Source organism: Eumetopias jubatus, unplaced genomic scaffold, assembly GCF_037043125.1.
Source record: "Eumetopias jubatus isolate StellerSeaLion01/CBP00866 unplaced genomic scaffold, mEumJub1_p1.0 scaffold_5, whole genome shotgun sequence".
Lineage (NCBI taxonomy): Eukaryota > Metazoa > Chordata > Mammalia > Carnivora > Otariidae > Eumetopias > Eumetopias jubatus.
The window spans coordinates 123,439,654-123,462,153 of record NW_028274811.1 but is presented as its reverse complement, the minus strand read 5'-3'; the positions used below and the strand labels follow the sequence as shown (position 1 = coordinate 123,462,153).

General features: G+C 34.6%; 1 protein-coding gene across 2 annotated transcripts in view; it reads right to left on the bottom strand.

The window, feature by feature from the left end:
* The window catches only part of RICTOR (RPTOR independent companion of MTOR complex 2), a 120,653-nt gene that overhangs the window by 64,222 nt on the left and 33,931 nt on the right, over positions 1-22,500 (bottom strand). For both annotated transcript variants that reach the window (XM_028097926.2, XM_028097927.2), the window contains exons 3-5: positions 13,383-13,480; positions 1,350-1,414; positions 389-520 (exon numbers count right to left, since the gene is read on the bottom strand). In XM_028097926.2, coding sequence (XP_027953727.1) covers positions 389-520; positions 1,350-1,414; positions 13,383-13,480 — 295 coding nt within the window. The remainder of the gene's footprint in view (positions 1-388; positions 521-1,349; positions 1,415-13,382; positions 13,481-22,500) is intronic.

Below are 22,500 nucleotides of genomic sequence, written 5' to 3'. Positions count from 1 at the left end.
AAATCACCAACAGAATGGAATAAATTATAGTCTATTCATAACATGAAATACTACACAGCCTTAAAAGAAAAAACCAACACGGATACACCTCTGACAAATAACACTGAGGAAAGAAAAGAATAGCCATGTATTTTTCCAATATACGATGCTCAAGAACAGGAAAAACTGGTTTATCATGAGAAAAGGCAGAATAATGTTTACTACTGGTTGGAGACACAGGAACTTGACTGGGATGTGGAAAATACTCTTATTCAGGATAATGGGGTACTTGGTTGTATATATCTCTAAAAATTATCAGGCTTTACACTAAAAATATGTACACTTCACAATAGGTATGTTAAAACTTAAAACATAATTTTAAAAACAGAGACAGCTCTAGGAAAATCACCTTGCTATTAAATAGTCCACTTTCAATTTTAGCACCTTCTGCAGAATACTGGAGTCTTGGATGAGATATCGAAGGGCTCGCAGCCCTGCTGCCCGCACTTCTTTTGCTTCATTCAATAAAGCTAACCGCAAACTGCATAAAAACAAAAAAAGTTTTGCTATATAAGTTTCAAATACACATAAAATTATGGTACCAAATTCTCCTTCAGTTGCAATAAGCAAAACTACTAGTGATTTTATATATAAAAATCATTCACTGTAACAGCCATGGAACTTCACTAATATTGTTATTTTTTAATCTGTGCTGCCTTAGCACATTCTTACTAATCAAGAAAATGTTATTTTATTCTACCTTCTGTACTTTATTTTATATAAACAATGGGAAATTAAATATGCCTTTGTCAAGGTGTATCACATATGCCTCTACAATCTATTCTCCTCTGCCTACCTGCTTCCACTCCTCAATGAATCACTGGTTTAAATCAATATTTTGTGACAGTAGGCACACACTATATAAATTTTAACTCCCAAGCACACCCAAAACATGGGTATGAAATTATAACATGTCTCTGTTGGTGGACTTGAGAAAATAAAGTTTGCCATAAGCACACTTTGTCTTAAGGTGAGGCCTAGAGATAATCATACAGGTTCTTCTTCTTTTCTTAGGAAAATTTAAGAACTTTTGTTCTGTGAATTTCATGTTTAATTTAGAAGTTTAAATTATAGAAATCCAAGTATTTCCCATCATTAGCTTTGATTCTTTATATTTGATAATTACAAAGCATCAGTAAGAACAACAGGATAACCAAAAATATTGGACATCTTGAATTTTTCTAATGTTCAAACAACTGTTTCTACAAAATCAAATATAATGTGCTATACTATCCTTTTAAGTTTAAAATTACTAGAACTGAAATTACTAAAACCCAGAGGGGTGAGGGAGGGAACTAAACTATACTTACCAAATTATGATATCCTCATAGTTAAAACCCAATTTTTCTTCACTATGGCCAATATCACAAAGAAGCTGTCAGAAAAACAAAAGTATATGAAAACGTGTTATGTATTTTTGTCTATTTATATTTACATTACTTTTTTAGACTGAAAACTAAGGTATTTTTCTTTAATAAAATTCCAGAAAATATATCTACTGTTCAAATATGCATATTTATTTCTATCACCTTTTTTTTTCATTTGACCTGCCAGTTTTAGATTTCTTTAACCCTTTTTGCTTTCATTTGAATCAACCAATTACTTTCTATTATTCCATTTTCCCCCCTCAGTAAGTTTACTATTTTAAAACTACTTTTTAATGGTTACCATTGAAATTACAACATACGTTATTAATTAATCACAGTCTAAAGAGACTATTACCATGTCCTCAACAATGCTAGACTCTTGACACTTGAACCTCATTTACTTGCCTCACCTTTCACTTTACTGTTTTTTCTCTTTCAAGTCCCATAAAACGTAATACTGTTATTTTTATTTTCAGTTAATATTTAGTCAGTATCAATTTATATTTACCCACAAATTCACCTTTTCCATTATTCTTCACATCAGTGGTATCTTAATGGGATATTCTTCCTTCTGTCTAAAGAATCCTCAGTTTGTTGCTGATTTGTTTTATTGGTGTTTTCATTTATTTAATTTTCAGCCAAGGTTGCTGGTAACAGATTCTTTTGACTTTTGTTTGCCTGGAAATTTTTTTTTTCACTTCTGTTTTTGAAGGATATCTTGCTGGATTTATAGATTTTTAGGTTAGCTGCTAAAGCTTCAACATGGTTTCCATTGTCTCTATTGAAAAATCTGATATCAGTCTTACTATTGGCTCCTTTGAAGGTCAGATCCTTTTTCTCAGACTCCTTTCAAGATTTTTTTTTCTTTATCTTTGGTTTTCAGCAATCTTACCATTCAGGTGTGGTTTTCTTTTATCTATCTTGCTTAGGAAAAACAGAAATTCCCGAATCTCTGGGTTGATATACTAGTTTTAGAAAATTCTGTACATTCTCTCTTCAAAATTACTTCTGCCCAATTTCCTCTCTTCTTTCTGGTAATTCAAATATCAGATCCTTTTGTGTATACTGCAAGTCTCTAAAACCTCTTTTGTATTTTCTCCATTCTCTTTTATCTCTGGCTGGATATTTTCTATTCGTCTTCCAGTACAGCTATCTTCTATCTAGTGACTTTTTTGTTTTAGACATTGTTTTTTCCCGTCTTGAATTTTTATTTCACTTTACACATATCAAATAATAAAAAATCTTCTTTTTCACCTATTCTCTCCAAAGTTCCTCTATTTTCTTGACATACAAATCATACTTTAAATATTTAAAGTGCTTATTATCTAAATGAATGTGAATGATGTAGACCATCTCTGGATCTGTTTCTACTATGTTTTTCTTTTTGTTGTAGTCATGTAGTCCTGCCTTTTGGTGGATCCTGTAATCTCTCTATATAAAAACTTGCAGAGATTCCTGATACTATCTTTCTCCACAGAGGATTTATCCTTCTCTTTGTTAGGTCACTGGACAATACTAAGTACAGATAAATTGCTGCTCTGATAAGACTCAGTCTACCTCCAGTTTTTCCTTTTCCTCCTTGTTCCCCATGTTTCAACTGAAAGCTTGTTTGTTGTTGAGGGGATTAGTCCCAGAGGATGACAGATCTAATTTTTGTCTTAAAAAACACTACAAGCTCCACCTTTATTTTCAAATATTTTTTGTTTAGATTTTTAAGTTAACCATCTCAGATATAGTCTCAGGAATTCAACAAACGTGGGGAGCCAAGAATCTTCTTATACTAGATTTCCCCTAGGTCTCCACCAAAAGGTCTGTGCTGTTTTTTCTGTCTTTTAGTAACAGTACTCCTGGGCCTAAAGTCTGAGTCCCTAGTTTTCTGCCCACACTCTACACTAGCCAGTATCCCTTGGCAAAAGTTGTTGGAGAAGTTAAGTTCACCTTCACAAGATTCTTCCTTCTCCGAAGCTTTGGCTCCGACATTTCTTGTCCACTGAGCAGTTTCCTGCTACCTTCAAACAGGCTTTCCTTGTTTTCATTAAGAACACTGATCTAATGCTAGCTACTTCTCTCCCACCCGGAGGGAAAAGTTTTTACCCAAAAGTTATATAAGTTTCTCAAGTTATTTAATGGGCTTAACTGATATGGATGAAAGAGAAGACTGATCATTTAATTAACACTGAAGAATCAGAAGGGATTCTCAGTGCTATTATTCCTCAGTATGAAGTTATGAAAATGTTAACCAGACAGAATAAACCAACCAAAGTGGCTATTACATCTGTCTGTGAAAAGAATGGACCCAAGAATATATTTCAAAGGGTACAATACTGCAGGAAAAAAAGATAATCCTATCCTACTGGTAGGCTCCTTATAAAATGCCCTATCCAGTTTCTTCTTTAGAAGCAAAAGAAAAAAGAAATGTTCCAAATAGAATAGGTAAGGGGATTGGAATAGAGTAGCTCTCAGATACTGCAGTAATTCACAGCAGAAAAGGAGACTATACAAATGATCACATTGTGTGGTAAGAAAATGCTGTGTAAATAAGCAAAACAAGCTAAAAAGCTTTTGTTCACAGGTCTTTATTCAAAATTGTTATACTGGTATTCCTCTAAAATCCTCAAAATTCTGAAATATGAAAAACAAAGAAGCTTTAGACTAAACTTTCAAATGGTATGAAAATTTTTTGTTATTTCTTTTGCATTTTGTTGCATAATATAAGTACTTAAAAATGGAGGATGAGGATTTTTTAGACATACATATAGATTTAAAATAAAATGTAAGATTTCCTAAATTTGAGACAAAAGAGGAAAGTTTATATATCTCTAAAAACCAACTCCATACCTAAAATTAAAAGTTTAATAACACAGTAGTGAAAAATATTCGCAAAATTATAAGCAAAGGTTATGGTCCTATATTAGTTTGCTGGGGCTGCTGTAACACGTACCACAGACCAGGTAGCTCAAACACAAATTTATTTTCTCATGATTCTGGAAGCTAGAAGATCAATGTAGCTTGACAGAGGTTCTTTGTTCTGAGGTCTCCTGGGTTCTCTCAAGTCTTTATATGGTTGTTCCTCTGTGTATATCTGTGTACTAATCTCCTTTTCTTATCAGGAAACCAGTCACATTGGATTAGGGATCACCCAAATGACCCAATTTTACCTTAACTGCCTCTTTAAAAGGGCCATATCTCCAAAATACACACACATTCCGAGGTACCGCAGGTGAAGGCTCCAACAAATGAATTGGGGGGACACAATTCAGCCCTTAACATTACACACTCACATAGCAAAGTAGGGCCTACAACAAGTAGGCACTTATAATGTGAAAGGCCTAAACAAATTAGGGAAAGGTTACTGAGGCCAAGAAAATGTACTAAGAATTTAATGAAGAAACAAAATTGATAAATAAACATATTTCCTGTTTCCTAAAATCTGAACCAAATACACTGAAAAATACCATTTGAAATAAAGCTTACCAAAGTGGAAAGAAATTGCTTTTTAACATGATTATACCAAATAAGACATATATTGTCAGTGGGATTATAAACTGAAAAAACATAGTGTGTTGGTAAGAGAAGGAAAAAATTCTACAAGATATATATATATATATTTTTTTAAGATACATTTTTAAAAAATCTATACATCAAAATTGTAACACCAAAAATGAAAGTGCAATCACAGGTGATTTATTTTCCTCTCTGTGCTTTTCTGTATTTTGGAAATGTTTATAATGAGTATGTATTACATAACCTGGGGATGGTTATCCATATTTAAAATTCATGAATAGGAACAGAAGTAACATTTATTCACTATTAGTCTTGTTAATCCTAGAAAACAGTATTTTTGTAAATGAAGACAAATGAGTCTTAGAGACAGTAGATAATACGACTTCCCAATGCCAAAAGCTAGTAAGTGTTAAAGCCAGAAATCAGACCAAGTCTGAGTCGAGTCCACTGTGAAAAATATTATAATTCTGTATTAAAATTATTTACAAAGGGGCAAAGGGAGAGGGGAAATTGGATATAAAAAATAAATAACTGAACATTACTATCTTTATTTCATTTCTCCAACCTCAAAAGTGGTATGATTCAACTGCACTCTGGTTATATATGAGTAAGTGAAATTATTTTTTCCGAAACAGTTAACTAGAAACACACATAACAAAAACTGCCCATTTCAAAAGATGAAAACATACATAAAAACTATTGACACTATTAAACATAATTTAGTATTTGAGATTTCCAGGTATTTAAGATTACTAGCACTGTCAACAGTACAACCAAAAAAAAAAAGCTGCTTATCATGTATCATGATCACTTATACCTTGGACACACGCCAACTCAAATTTAATAGAAAAATGAAGCTTAGAATTTGTTTATATCAACATATAAAATATTGTGTTTTGGCATGCCTGGGTGGCTCAGTCATTTAAGTGACCAACTCTTAATTTCCGCTCAAGCCGTGATCTCTGGGTGGTGGGACGGAGCCCCTCATTGGGCTCCACACTCAGCGTCGAGTCTGCTTGAGATTCTCTCTCTCCTTCTCCCTCTGCCCCTCCCCTGACTCACACTTGCCTGCATGCTCACTTTCTCTAAGTAAATAAAATCTTTAAAAATATATATTTTGTTTTTAAAATGGGAAAAATGTTACTTCTTGAAACGATTTACATATCAACTCAATTTCTAAAAAAGGCAGTATTTCCATTTTTTGCTACAGTAGCAATGGATGTTAATAAAACGAAATGCTATGAAATCCCAGAAATAAAGTATATGAAGTCTTGTTCTGCCAAGGGTTGGTTTCTCTCCTAAATGTGTACTTGGTTCTCATTTTTTTGTCCTATTATTTTTCACATATGCCAGGTCCTTGTAGAAAACTGTAGATTCAGGGAAACAGTTTCCACATTACCCACCTCCTAGACACAAAATATATGACTGCCCACCATTTAACATTTGTTAGAGTTAGCAGTTTTGATGAAAAGCTAAAAAAAAAAAAAAAACTCAAAGTTATTATGATCTCCAAAAATCATTTTGAAAAGTATTTTGAAAGGAATATCATTTTCCTCTTTTGTCTCAAAGCTTAGGAAACTTATATTTTATTTTAAATCTATATATATGTATAAAAAATCTTCATCCTCCATTTTGCAAAAAGAAAAAACAATGCAAGATAAATGTTTCAACTGCAAGAAACATTTCTGAAAAAAATGCCCACTCAGAAACTGGAAGATCACAACCAATTTTTGACAAAACATAGCATATTTGTCACAATCAGTGTCTATTTTCCAGGGATAGTAACAGATGTTAGGACTACACTTTCAGTGGTGGTTAATTAATGCTTTTAAGTTATTAAAATGTAACACCGCCTGCCCTATCACATAGGTATGTTATATAATAACATCATGGATTATGTTTGGAAATCATTAAAGACCTTTCAAAATGTAAGAATTAGCAACCTAACAGTCACTTAATATGCAAAATTATTAGATACCACATTTTTCATTGGGTTTCCGTTGCTCCCATCCCATGTGTTTTTATGACTATCAGTCACAATATGTAGCTGAATGTGACCAAAATGACAGTTCATGTAGAGGATGGTAAGAGAGAGCTACCCTCTCCTTTTATGATTAAAAGCTAAAAGGATGATGTATCTTAGCCAAATGGAAAGTATTTCAGAATAAAGCTAACTTAAAAAATAAAGCTAAGAAATGGAGAGACAGAATACAATTAACTTTTTTCAACCCTTGGGTTGTTTTACCTGAAATTTGGACCCCACATTTGGTTTACCTCATTGTGAAAGCAAATTAACTTCTTTTTAACTTCAGTTGAATTAAGTTTGCTGTATTTGTTTCTTATAAGACTTCCTTATAAAAACTAAAATATTTAAAAGGGGCAATCAACATTATATTCTTACAAAGGTAAAATGGAAGTCTAAACTACCTCTAGGTAATAAAATGTCTGAGATGCTTATTAAAATTATTAATTTTTAAAAAATATGATGATCAATTAGAACAGGACAATTAGGGGCACCTGGGTGGCTCAGTCGTTAAGCGTCTGCCTTTGGCTCAGGTCATGATCCCAGGGTTCTGGGATCAAGCCCTGCATCGGGCTCCCAGCTTCTGCAGGAAGCCTGCTTCTCCCTCTCCCACTCCCCCTGGTTGTGTTCCCTCTCTTGCTGTGTCTCTCTCTGTCAAATAAATAAATAAAATCTTAAAAAATAAATAAATAAATAAAACAGGACAATTAAATGATATTCCCATTTTATTCATACTGCTCTGAAGGTTAAATGAATAGTTCTCACAAATAACCAATAGATAGAATAACCCAAACTTAAAAAAAAAATCTTATCACAGATAAGAATTCCACAACATGGTCTTTTCAGAGCGCATTTCAGAAGCAGGTTTTAAAATAAAAAGTACAAATGCTTTTGGCTAAGAAATCACTCTAGGGGCACCTGGGTGGCTCAGTCGTTAAGCGTCTGCCTTCGGCTCAGGTCATGATCCTAGGGTCCTGGGATCGAGCCCCTCATCCAGCTCCCTGCTCAGCTGGGAGCCTGCTTCTCCCTCTCCCACTCCCCCTGCTTGTGTTCCTTCTCTAGCTGCCTCTCTCTCTCTGTCAAATAAATAAAATACTTAAAAAAAAATCACACTTCTAAATTCTATTCTGCACAAGGAAGTACACAAGAGTGTTACTCTACATTAATTAAAATAGCAAAAAGAAGTAGGAAAAACATTTTTTAATGGTGGAATGACTAAATTATAGTATATGTACATATGCATATGTACAACTATGCGTATATTTGTAAACATACACAAATATAAGTGTGGATACATCTACACACATATATCTATGTACACACATACATGCAGCTATAAAAAAGTAGATCTATATTTATAGAAAAGGAAAGGATTCTATGATATATTGGAAAGCAGAAAAGTGCAAACTATAAGTCAATATGTCATGATCTCATTTAAAAAAAACCTTTGTGCATATGTAATAAATGGTAAATAAACTCAGTACTCTTTCCGTTTAGCTCATTTAATTCTCACAACTCAATTAAATAAACACACAATCATACCAAAGGAAGATAAATACTTTCTAGTGGTTACCTCTAGAGAATGGTACTTTGGTCACAGTGGGGAGGAGGATGGGAAGGGTTATGTGAGAGAAGACTTCCACATTTTACCATAAATTGTGCGGTGCCGTTTTAATTTTTTATATTTAGCTTATACTAGTTTTGAAGTTTTTTCAATACAGAACAAAATGAAGATTCCTTTGGAGCTTTCAATATGAATATAGGAGATTAACTGTAGGAAAAGAGAACTTTTAGAATGTAAAGAGCTGAAATACTGTCATCTTTAAAAAACAGTTGTTTAGAATATAAGCATGTTGTCAGTTTTAAAAATAGGATACTAAGATTACATTCATCAGCAGTCTGCTATACACATTACTTTATCTAGTGAAATGATGTCAGAAGGCAAGCATGGGTGTGTGACATTCACATGGTTATAGGATCACATCACTAGCACCCTCTCTTCATACTTTAAAAGGAAGTTTTAATTCTGCAGATGAGGTCTACTCTATACAACATTTTAGCCCCACTGATCTACTAAATTAAGTTAATCCTAGCAACAGCCTTATATTAAATAACAAAACAAAGAGTAGTACAACAAAAACTCGTATTTAAAATACAAAATCTTCTCAACGTAATATAAAGTCTTTAATTAAACACTTGTTATATGCCAGGCTTTGGAGTAAAAAGGAATATAAGAGTAGAAAAAGAAATACTACAGATTTCTTGTGTTTAAGAAACTCAGTTTAATATAGTAACCCATGGCAAATAATAACAACAAAAGGATAAAATTTAGTAGACACACATAATCTGTTATGGGAACACAGAGAAGGGTGACCAACTAATTCCTAATTAGTCTAAGTGGTATCAATTATTTTACTTATTTTCTTATTCTATAGAGATACATATATTCTATAAATATTTCTTATTCTACAGAAATATTCATAGAAATTTCTGAGAATTTCTAATTTTACTCTGTAAGGACATGAACTTACAGATTTTATAGAAATACCAGCTATGTAAATGTTTATGAACCTAGCTCTCCAACAAAATGGAATTCAGAGATACATTATATTATGATTAAATTTGGTGAGCATTTATTTTGCACTAGGTATCTGAAGAAATTTTATAATAAAATCTACCGACATTTATTTACAGGAGTGGTTCTTAGCCAGGGGCAATTCTGCCCCCAGGAAACATTTGGCAATGTCTGGAGACATTTTTGCTTATCACAACTGGTGGAGGTGTGCTACTGGCATCTAGGGGTTCTAGCAGGGATGCTGTTAAATACACCACAAATGGAGAAGACAGCCTCCTAAGACAAATAATTAGCTGGTCCATTGTGTCAGAATTACTGAGGCTGAAAAACCCTGTTACAGTAATAGCTTACTAATCTGCAATTCGAACTATTTAGCAGACTCATGTCCTTAAGAGTCAGCCAAAAAACCTGAAAAGTGGCAAAAAATACTTAAGCAAACAAAAACAAACCCCAGGTTGAAAGGCGCTATGTTATATGTTATGAAGTACATATTATATGCCAGGCACTATAATGAGACCTTGCCTCTAAAGGCATCAAAATTTCCTGAGTAAAGAAATCTGCCCAAGACTGCCTTGCTAGTTAGAGCTGAACTGTAAGTCTCCATCTACGTGGTCTAAAGCTCATGCTTTTCCCACTGTTATAACAAGGCATCCAAACTGATTTTATCAAGTCCAGTGTTCACGGACTTTTTACTAATGAGAGAGCCCCTCAGACCCTGACTCAAGGTTTAGTTCCTCATATTGTAGACAAATGCCAGTAAGTCTGGTTTTCTGGTCTTTAAATCCAAAAATAATTTATAGTAGCAAATAAAAGGGCTGCTATAAGCTGGTACAAGGGCCAGAGGGAAATGTGAAAATTATAATGAGAGGATATAGCAAAACAAAAACAAACAAGAATACGAAAAGCCCCAAAGCCTAGGGCCTTTATTAAGGAAATAAATCATTCTGTACTCTACAGGGCTACAATGGGGGAAGAAAAGGAGAGAGGGAACAGAGAAGGAAGGAGAAATGAGGGAAGGAGAGAAAGGGAAGGGGTTAGAGATATGTGAAGAGAGAGGAGAGGAAGGGGGAAAGAAACAGAGAAGGAGAGAGTGAAGGGAAGAAGCTGGAGAAGAGACTGGGAGAACACAAATCAAGGAAAGACCAAATGAAGAAAACAACTTAGTGAAATATCATGGGAAAAATTCAAACAAAGAAAGAGAAACAAGAAAATGACCCTAACCCAAGAGAACCTGGGATGGAGACAGAAATAAATGGAGAAGACAGAAGGGAAAATGAAGTGTCCAAAAGATTCCTAGAAATAAATGTTTAAACTACTCCTATTCCAAGAAGTCTCTCTCTATATATGTATATACTGTCCATTATGGTTGGCATCTACTAGCCACGGGCTGCTATGAGCACTATAAATGTGGCTACTCGGAATTGAGATGTGCTATAAGCACAATATACACACTTGACTTCAAGGATTTAGTATAAAAATGTTAAATATTTCATTAATATTTTATATAAATTACATCAAGTGATAATAACTTACAATATACTGGTATAAAGAAAATGTATTATTAAAAATAATTTCACATGCCTCCTTTTCCTTCTTTAATGTGGTACTAGAAAATTTAAAATTATATTTGTGGTTCACATTATATTTCTACTGGAAGGTGCTGCTCTAGATTTTTAATATTGCTTTAGGATCCATACTAGTGCCAGGGTGATATTAAAAAAAAAAAAAAAAAAAAAAAATCACTGCCACCCTTACATCCATCCCCAACTTTCAGAATCCCAGCTGGCAAAAGATGTGGAACTACATATCTAGATGTCAACCTGATTATGACAGGAACCATGAGTTCAAACAGGACATAAACCTATATTAAATTGTTTTTAATGACTAAATCTAGGCAAGTGGTAAGACTTACTAGACTTGAGTGAAGAATGGTAAGATAAAACTGGGAAATTTAATAGAAGGAAGTGAAATGAGGATATACAATTTAAAATTTTGAAAGAATTTTGGGTCTCAAAGACTTGACCTTATCTGACAAGCACACTGAAGCATGCATTTGAAGACATTCATTACATTAATTAAAAAATGGAAACATACTGAAAATAAGTCAATCAGAGAAAGACATGTATCATATGACCTCACTGATATGAGGAATTCTTAATCTCAGGAAACAAACTGAGGTTGCTGGAGTGGTAGAGGGTGGGAGGGATGGGGCGGCTGGGTGATAGACATTGGGGAGGGTATGTGCTATGGCGAGTGCTGTGAATTGTGCAAGACTGTTGAATCACAGACCTGTACCTCTGAAACAAATAATATATTATATCTTAAACAAAAAAAAAAGAAGATAGTAGGAAGGGAAAAATGAAGGGAGGGAAATCGGAGGGGGAGACGAACCATGAGAGACTATGGACTCTGAGAAACAAACTGAGGGTTCTGGGGGGAGGTGGGTGGGGGGATGGATTAGCCTGGTGATGGGTATTAAAGAGGGCATGTATTGAATGGAGCACTGGGTGTTATATGCCAACAATGAATCATGGAACACTACATCCAAAACTAATGATGTAATGTATGGTGTTTAACATAATAAAATAAAAAGAAAGAATTGTAAAAAAAAAAAAAAAAAAATGGAAACATACCTAGGGATATTTTTGAAAACTCTTTCTCAAGCACCTATTCAATGTTTTTCAAAGTCGTTTTAAAAATATCACTTTCTTGTCCCTCATATAAAATAATTTTCTCATCTGTTATATGAAAATACATGCAGACTATTCCAAAACTTCACTAAAGAAAAATAAACACATATGTACTTGCTTCAACTATGAAAAAAAACCCCGAATCTATTTTATATTTATTGTACATCACCATATTGAAAAAACAATTTTGTTACATAGTGACTATATTCTCATCTCCTTTTATCTCTGTGAAGTAAAATAAACTCCAAGCCATAGTCTAATTAGTAGACAGCAAAAAATTAAACATTTTGGAAGGATTAAAGAGTGCCACTCAAACTTTAATGTACATACAAATTCACCTGAGAATCTTAATTAAAATGTAGATTCTGATTCAGTAGGTCTGGGGTAGGGCCAAACAGTACATTTCAAACAAGCTCCAATGTGACAGCAATGCTGTTGGTCTATGGGTCACAGTTTTAAGGGGTTAAAATATATATTAATCCCAAATTTAAAATGTAGCAGAACAGTGTATATTGAGGAAACTAAAAAAGAAAAAAATTTTTCCCAAAGGAGCCATTCTGTTTCCTCTTTATGGCATCACCTCAAATAACAGGCATTTTAGTGTTTCCAAGAGTTGGCTGTCCAGCATTACCAGGTTCAAAAACATTACCAATGTATCTATCGAAGTCAAGAATTCTTGGCTTCTAATAAAGTTCAAGTCAATATTTATTTGGGACGAGGGCACCTCCATTTATCCTGGGCTCTAATCAAGACCCAAAAAACAGAATTAGAATATCAGGGAAAAGAGAGAGGAAGTTTTAATATTCCTCTTGGAATAATGGTTATGCCTATGAAATGCAACACATAATGTACTTATGTACGAACGTTTATCATTATCACATAAAAATGAGTATTAAAAAGGCAAAAGAAATATATCATGTCAAAAACAGTGAAGACCCGATGATGGACTTCTTAGTGACCTTTTTCTCTTTATTATTTTCTGAACCTACCAAATTTTCTACAAGCACATAATACTTCCATTATTCAAATACACTGAAATTAATAACACATGACAAAATCCATGAGAAGTAGCAGAGGAAAGCACTAATATTAGGTGACTACTCAAGAATTTCTTGTTAATGATAGTTAAAAAGCATCTGAGATAAGTATAATAAGGAACAAAGAATTTTAGATGAGTTGCTTACCTTAGTAAAGTTATTCAGATGGCCTAGTTTTCTCATATTTGATACTCCTTGCAATTTGGCCACATTTTGGAGAATCTCCCTTAAGTTGTCAGAAGGTTCTAGAAGAAAAGACAAGACAAATTAACATAATTTTAGAAGAGTATTTTCCTAACCAAACACATAAAGCATGCAGTATTAAAACTCCACAACTTTGGCTCTTGGCTTAAAATCTTTTTCTCTATCTCAAATCCATCTACTTAGGTGACTTCAAAGTCTATGTGGATGACTCATTAAATGACCTTCATACCTCTACTCCACTCATACTTATGGTCCAACTCTGTGTATCATCACCTGGAATTATTTAACTACTAAATCTGAAATTTCAATATCCCAACTATTACTTCTTGCCACAATATACAACAGGCACCAAAAAGAAACTGTCCAATACACTCCAATCAACCAAAAAACAGGACAAAATATATGAAACTATAGTTCTCAAAAAACACAGGACCTCAGGAAGTAAAGAACTGATCCCTGAGAGGTGAGAAACACACAAGTGTGCCCTACAACTGCCCCTAACTATCTTAAGATAGCTAACTATCTTAAAGTTTTCAGGCCTTGGTGCTGACAGGGGAAATCCAGGTAAATAGTCCGAGTTTTAAAGACAGAACTGAGTCCAAGAAAACCAAGAAGAATTAGAAAAGAGAATATTACACAGACAGAACTCTGAAGATCTGCAAAAGGACCCCTCAGGTAGTTGGTAGAACAATGACTGGTGCATGTGTGTGAAGAAATTAACTACTCAAAAGAATTAAAAGGAAAGTACCCTCAGTTCACACAGGACAGGGAGCAATGCCTGTTCCTAGCAGCCAGATTAAAAATCTGTACAGTTCACGTGGACTGGTTAGAGTATTCAGAAAAATCTTGGCTAAGTAGTGGGGAACAATCAGATACAGACTAAACACTTCTTTTATCCCACCTAATAAATCTTCAAAGCAAGACTTGAAAGAATTGAAGTATTTCCAAGTAACTAAACTGTGTCTCAGACCAAAGGTCAAGATCTAAAGAGGTGAAAAAATATGAAGCACCTAACAAGGAAAAAATTACAATGTTTAGCAGCCAGTCAAAATTCATCAGACATGCAAAGAAGCAGGAAAATATGACCTATAAAAAGCAGAAAAATTAATCAACAGAAAATGACCCAGAACTAACAAAGATGTTAGAATTAGCAGATAAGAACATTAGAAGTTTTTATAACTATAGCTTATATGTGCAAAAACTTCGGGCGAGGCATGAAAGGTATAAAAATCACTCAAATTGAATTTCTGGAGATGAAAACTAGGTCTAAATGAAAATATACCAGATGGGAATAAATGCATAACAACTTTTATAGAAGGTAAGAACTATGAACTTGAAGACAAAGCAATTGAGATTATCCAAAATGTAATATAATACAAAGAGAAAAAAGAAATAAATGAAAAGAACATCAGTGAACTGAAGGACTTCAAGTAGCCTAACACAATGACAAAATGTTTAACTGGAGTCCTCAAAGGAAAGAAATGGGGGCTAGAAAAATTACTTGAAGAAGTAATGGATGAAAACTTCCCAAATTTGATGAAAACAAGCCAATAAACCCAGGAAGTTCAACCAACCCCAAGCACAAAAACATGAAGAAAACTAGACCAAAGCGCATCATAAACACATTACTCAAAACCACTGGCAGAGAAAACCTTAAAAGGAACCATATTAAAAAAGACAAGTTATATGGAGAGGAGCAAAGAAAAGGCTGACAGTAGACTTCTCACGGGAAACAAGGCAAATGAGAAGACCATGGAGCAATATCTTCAAAATACTGAAAGAAAAAAAAAGCTTTAAAAACGTGAAAAACAATCTTAGCTCACTTGCTTTACAAAAACGGGCAACAGCCAGACATGGCCCTGTCCACCAACCCCCCTGGAATAGAGTGTCAATTTCCTCAGGTTGCTACAAGCTATTTTTCTATTCATATATTCAGCATCCCATTTGCTTAAACAAAACAAAAGCACAAGGTAAAGAAGAAGAGTATCATTGCTGATATTTTAATCTAAGAGCCATTATGACTTCAAGATTTTTATCTGTTAACACGAAACCAAAGAACTATTTGTTTTGAATTACTGTTTTCCTCAGCAAATGAAACTGCATTGTCCTATTTTACATTTAGCTCGCATCTGCCTATTTTCCTCCATTCTGTTAGACTGGGTGTTAGCCATGACAACCACAAATTGGTTAGTGCCAAACCACTAAGCACACTACATATCCCAGCTATTTCCAAGCACTTTAAAATTGCTACATACTGAGATCATTCATTTGATTTCAGAGCATCCCCTACAAATTTTGGATATTTTTTTTTAATTCCAATGTAACTCAATCTAATTTTAAATGATTTAGTATATGTCTTTATAATTAGTGACCTGAGGTTATCTTAAAAGTGGAACAAAAAAAAAAAAGATACCAGGGGGTAAGAATGAAGGGAGGGAAATCGGAGGGGGAGACGACCCATGAGACAATGGACTCTGAAAAACAAACTGAGGGTTCCAGAGGGGAGGCAGGTAGGGGGATGGGTTAGCCTGGTGATGGGTATTAAAGAGGGCACGTTCTGCACAGAGCACTGGGTGTTATACGCAAACAATGAATCACGGAACACTACATCAAAAACTAATGCTGTAATGTATGGTGATTAACATAATAATTTAAAAAAATTTTAAAAAGTGGAATGAAAGAAGCTCATCACTTGGTAGAATCCGATTTCACTAAAAAGAACTGCAAGGAACCATGAAGAAGTCAATGTTAGTATTTAGTAACATTTTTCACTATTACAAATGGTATCTGGAGAGATTAAAGAAAAAAATTATAAGTAAGCCAATGGTGTCAAAATGATTTAACTATATTTCAGAACTTTATACAAATTTTATAACAACCTTCAAGGTAATTTAGAACCTACAGCAGTTTACAAAATCAGAGTTAAGATCATTAAAGTCAGTGTGAAATTCACCTACTGGAAACATATAACCTAACCAGTTCACATCAACTTATAATTAGGTTTTCAAGCACCAAAGCTTCACTGAAGTGATCCCAAGTTACTATTATGTAATGATCTGATAGGACCAACAGTTAAGATCATTAGTCTGGAAAGATTTATTCTTCACAAAGGTTTGTGGATTTCTAATTACTGCCTATTTTCTAGGTCCAAACTATAGACGTTTTTGAAAAACCACAATCTTGCTACAAAAAATCTCATATCTGAGTTCATTCACTCAACAAATAACGTTTAAACATCTATTATAGTTAAGCACTATTTTAGGTAGTGGAAATACATCAGTGAGCAAGAGACATCCTTCTTTAACAGACCTTACATACAAGTGGAAGAAAACGGACAACAGCAACAAAAAAGTTTCCCTGCATACAATCTGAAAATTGACAGGTGGTGAGAAGTCAACATTGGATCAAATGTTTGCCTAATGAATAATGATATAAAATGAACTTAACACTAATAATACAGGTATTACAGTTGTCAATCTAAATCAAAATGAACTAGCCTTTCTCCTTCCTTCCCCTTCGCACCCCCTTTCTTTTATATAATCAATTCCCAGGAACCCCCAACTACTGGACAACTTTCAAAGTTTCTTCATAACATATTTGCTGGGGGTGCCTGGGTGGCTCAGTAGTTAAGCATCTGCCTTCGGCTCAGGTCATGATCTCAAGGTCCTGGGATCGAGTCCCACATTGGGCTCCCTGCTCAGTGGGAAGCCTGCTTCTCCCTCTCCCACTCCCCCTGCTTATGTTCCCTCTCTCACTGTGTCTCTATCAAATAAATAAAATATCTTTAAAAAAAAAAAAAACATATTTGCTGAAAAACAAGCTGTTTCCTCCCAGAAACTATGCTACTTCCCAGACCAATGAGGACCATTTTAGATGAAATACTATGTAATGCTCATGTGCCACGATGTTCCCATGGAAATAACAGGTTAAAGTTCCTGGAAATGAAATGAGAAATCCCTGGTTTCTTCCTTACCTGCTAAATCAGGAGTCTGCAAACTTTTTCTGTAAAGATCCAGACAGTAAGTATTTTAAACTTTGCAGGACATAAAGTCTCTGTTGTAACTATTGCTGCTGTACCAAGAAAGCAACTGTAGAAAATACATAAATGAATGAACGTGGCTTTATTTCAAGAAAGTGGACTTGGCTCACATAGTTTTGACTCTGTAGTCTGTCAACTCCTGTACTAGATAATCAGAACTTACACTAGGATGAATAGTGGGGAAACTAAGCTCAAAGTGGTTTTTACTGGGGGTTGGGGAAGATGGGAAGAAGCAAAAAGAAATTTAGGAAAAAGTTTACCTCTTTTTATTTCTTCCTACTCTCACTTAATGTTTCCAATTTAGCGTCTCCAAAACTATCTACTGATAACAGGGTTATGTGAGAAGTATAAAGCACAAATGAGATAATCAGGATATTCCCAGAAGCCTTGATGTTTAGGAAACCCACAACTGCCTAAGGGGAAAAAAACTGCGGCTAGCTGGCTATGATGGCAAACCATTCAAAAGCAAGGAAGCAAAACACAAAAGAACTAGTAGAATTATAGTGGCTCTTTTCCTCTTATTGTGTAGCTTGTGAGTCCTGAGTGTTCCTGATGACTCTCTCTGGGGGTAATGAAATAAACAGTCAACTCTAAATATCTAGCAATTTAATACTATATAAACACATATACATACATGAAGAAAAACACCAAAACTACAGTAGACAAACCTTTTATCTAGATCTATATATGTACAGACACATACATACACACTCATTCCCCTCCAGCTCAAGTCTCCATGTAGGTGCACAGGCACACATACATGCACAGGTACACATGTGTATGTCTATATTTGTGTGAGTAAATATGATTTTACAATGTTTTCAATATTTACTGCTTTGTAACATGCTGCAATAAACTTTATAGAAATACCTTTATCTGTCAATAAATACAAAACATAAAAGTGATTTTTAAATAAATTTAGGTTCAAGTACACGTAGTAAATTAATGAGCAAAAACTACCAGCATACAGCTATTTGGAAGTACTGTAAAGAACAATTATGGAATGAAAGAGAACTAGATTCGAATCTAGTTTATTCACCTACAAACCACATAGCCCTGGCTAAGTCAATCTCGAGGGCATCCATTTTCTCCTATATATAGTAAAAATACTAATTACTTACCTTGACAGCACTGTTACAAGATGTGAGGTGCTATTAGCACAGTGCCTAGACCATAACAAACACCCAATAGCAGCAACTATAAATAAAAATTATTTTTTTAGTAAAAACAAGTTTTATGAATCACGTGAAAACTATGTGCCTTAGTCCAAGCAAATGTTCAATGCCCACGTTAGTGTTTTATTTTTTTTAGATTTTATTTATTTGTCAGAGAGAGAAACAGAGCACAAGCAGGGGGAGCCACAGGCAGGAGAAGCAGGCTCCCCAGTGAGCAAGGAGCGCAATGCAGGACTCAACCCCAGGACCCTGGGGATCATAACCTGAGCCGAAGGCAGGCGGTTAACCAACTGAGCCACCTAGGCATCCCCATTAATGTGTTTAAATTAATGAATTTTTGTTTTATGTTTTAGAACATTACTTTTATGATCCAAGATTTGCTCATTTTTTAATTTTTTTTTTTTTAGATTTGCTCATTTAAAAAAAAAAAAGGATTTTACTTATTTGACAGAGAGAGCACAAGCAGGGGGAGCAGCAGGGAGAGGGAGAAGCAGGTTCGATCCAGGGCTCAATCCCAGGATCCTGGGATCATGGCCTGAGCCGAAGGCAGACGCTTAACTGACTGAACCACCCAAGTGCTCCAAGATTTGCTCACTGTTAAAGCAAAAAGTGTTATCTTATCTGCCTTCTTGATAATTTCAAAGAGGAATTAGAAGTGGGAGCAGAGCTGAACAATATTTTCTGTGATTTATTTGTGCATATACATGAAAAAATGCTAATAAGCAACAAGCTATAAGGTAGAGTGCATAAAAATTTAATATAACAAAATAAATATGACTACATAAATCTGATATGACTTAATGATATCTTTAATATTATCTACGATTGTGAACAGACATAAATGATTAGAAGTATATGGGAATTACTATAGTTGGTATTACCTTTGCAAAAGCCAGCAGCAAATCTGTCCTCCTCCACTAGCAAAGACACTGGGAGTACATCTCCTTACCCTTAATCACCCTTAATCACAGATCCAAAAGTTGAGGAAGAACTGCTTCAAGCTCTACCATTTCCTAAAACTCTTTAACAATTATTAATATCAAAGAGATATAATTTAGTAGGGAAAGGATATACCCCACTGATAGCATCCCAGGAAAAGGACTTTTCCTTTTACCTCTAATGCAGAGGAATTCAGAACTTCCAGGAGAGCCTGTTTCACCTTTGGATTGCACAGTAGAATACTTTTTCTTATACCAATGACAAAATATGCTCCTTTCTAACTCTCATCCATTTGTTCTCGTGCAACCATATGGAATGCACAACAAGTATTATCTTTCCTCACGTACTGAAAATATGTTTCCTCCCTGTAGCGGGTAATAATCTTCTTTTAATCCATTGACATATTTTAAATATAAATACTGTAGTAGAGATGTGCAAGGAAAATCTATTACTACTGCCAGCAAATCAGTTTAATTATAATCTTCTTAAATGTTGGGTTTACCATACTAAAACCTGAAAGTTTTCATAGGGCTGTTTTAAAAGAAAGATGAACATGAAGCACCTCTTGAGAGGGAACGATTTGGATAGAGGCAGGACTACATGGTCAACAAGATGACACCAGGTTTCTTCAGCCTGGCCTGCCCTCTGTCTAGCCAACTAAGGGAAAAATCCTTCTCATTCTTGAGTCTGGCTCAGATGTATAAAGGTTTTCCCTAATCTACAAGCTCCCTTCTTTATGTTTCCATGACACATTCTTCATACCACTACTGCAGCGGTTATGACAGTATATCTATCTGATCTGCCTGGCTTCAAATTTACATCTATTGTTTCACTGTAATTATTAACACCACCTCCTTTCACTCTGCAAAATATCCCACATTGTATTATAAATGATATTACTGTAAGTATAGTTAAACTCCAACTATCGTTAATAAGATTTTCTTACACATGGGGTGCCTGGGTAGCTTGGTCAGTTGAGTATCCAACTCTTGGTTTTGGCTCAGGTCATGATCTCAGAGTCTTGAGATCAAACCCCATGTTGGGCTCCTTGCTGAGCAGGAAGTCTGCTTGGAATTCTCTCCCTCTGCCCCTCCCCCAGCTCATACACACACACACACACACACACACACACACACACACACACTCTCCCTCTCTCAAATAAATTGTAAAAAAAAAAAAAAAAAATTTTTTTACAACTAGATCTGCATTCTATTTCTTTTTCCCAGGGAACAGAATAGTTTTGCTGGGTTCTTGTTCAAATGTCCTACTTGCATAATAATGATGGCAGGAAGAGGTGAGGTGACTTCTGCTGATGTGTAACATTTTGAGACTGTCTTCCCAATGACTCAGGGATTCAGATCTCTTTCCTTCCACTTCAATTTTGGATTGTCTGAGTCACCTCACCTCACACTTTTCTCTTACTATTTATTCAAAAATACATCTTCCTTTCTATAATTCCAAAGAACTGCTCATTTTGAATGGTATCAAGGGGAAATGATTTATATACTAATGTGGAGAGGCGGTCCTTGTTAAAGGCTATCATTTAGTACCTCTGATTGGATAAATAAGTGACATCTACCAGTTCGCTGATGTGATTGGTTCACAATGCTAGGAGCAAAAACCATGTCTTTAATTGGTTTATTACAAGCATGTCATATATGTTATAACTGTAAGATACAGGCCAGGATTGATCAAGGTACAGAACATGAAACACAGAGTCAGCTGGAAATAGGTAAATGATTCACTTGAACAGAACTTGTTAAAAGATGTATGAATATCTCTGAAACTAATAATACAATATATGTTAATTGAATTTAAATAACTTTTTTAAAAATTAAAAGATGTATAAATATATACTCTTAATAATTAGAATTATATATTCTATAATCTTTATTTCAAATCTTAATTTTGAATAAATCCTTAAAAAAACTGGGGCATCTGAGTGGCTTAGTTGGTTAAGTGTCCAACTCTTGATTTCAGCTCAGGTCATGATCTCAAAGTCATGAGATCATGCCCCAAGTTGGACTCTTGTGCTGTGTGTGAAGCCAGCTTGAGATTCTCTCTCTCTCCTTTCCCACTCTGCCCCTCCGCTGCTCACACTCTCTCGCTCTCTCTAAAAAATTTTTTTCATTTAAAAAATTAATATAAATGGCTTAAAATTAAATGACAGACTATTCCCAAAGTTCCTAAAGAAAAAAAATTGTAACATTAAGATTATATCATAATATAGTAGGAGCACAGGTTTCCCCACTAGATCGTACGTAGCCATTTTACTACTTACATAATTAAAAATATAAATGTATTCTATAAAGGATAGCTTTGACCTATCCTGGAAGTAGTTCTGTATTTAGATTTTTAACTTTTATTCAAACACATTTCAGTGATCACTATATGCCATGTACTGTGCCAACTGCCAGGCAAGGAATATTAATAAACTTAAGATATGGTCTCAGCCCTGGAGATCATAATTAAATGAGAAAAGCATGTAAACACTTATATACTATTAAGGTTGGTAATAAATATTATGGGAACAAAAGAAAAGAAGGGTGCCTGACAGACTTCACTAGACAATAAGACAAGTGAGAACAGGAAACCTGTCTTTTTCACACATGCAACCCTGCCCTCTGACACAATGCCAGGCACACAGTGGGTTCTCAATAAATACCGACTGAAAGAAACACTGAAAAGGGGAGATGTAAGATGGAAAAGAGTAGTATGTGAACATACAAACATGAAAAAAAATGCTATTTTCCTCAAGGAACAGCACGAAACTCTATATTCCCAGAAAAAAGGTGATAGGGAAGAATAAAGGAAAAGGAAGATGCATTACAATGGCCTTGTAACATATACTAAGAAACTTAGGTATCTTTGGGCAAAGGGTAATTACTAAGGAAAACATTTATGCAAG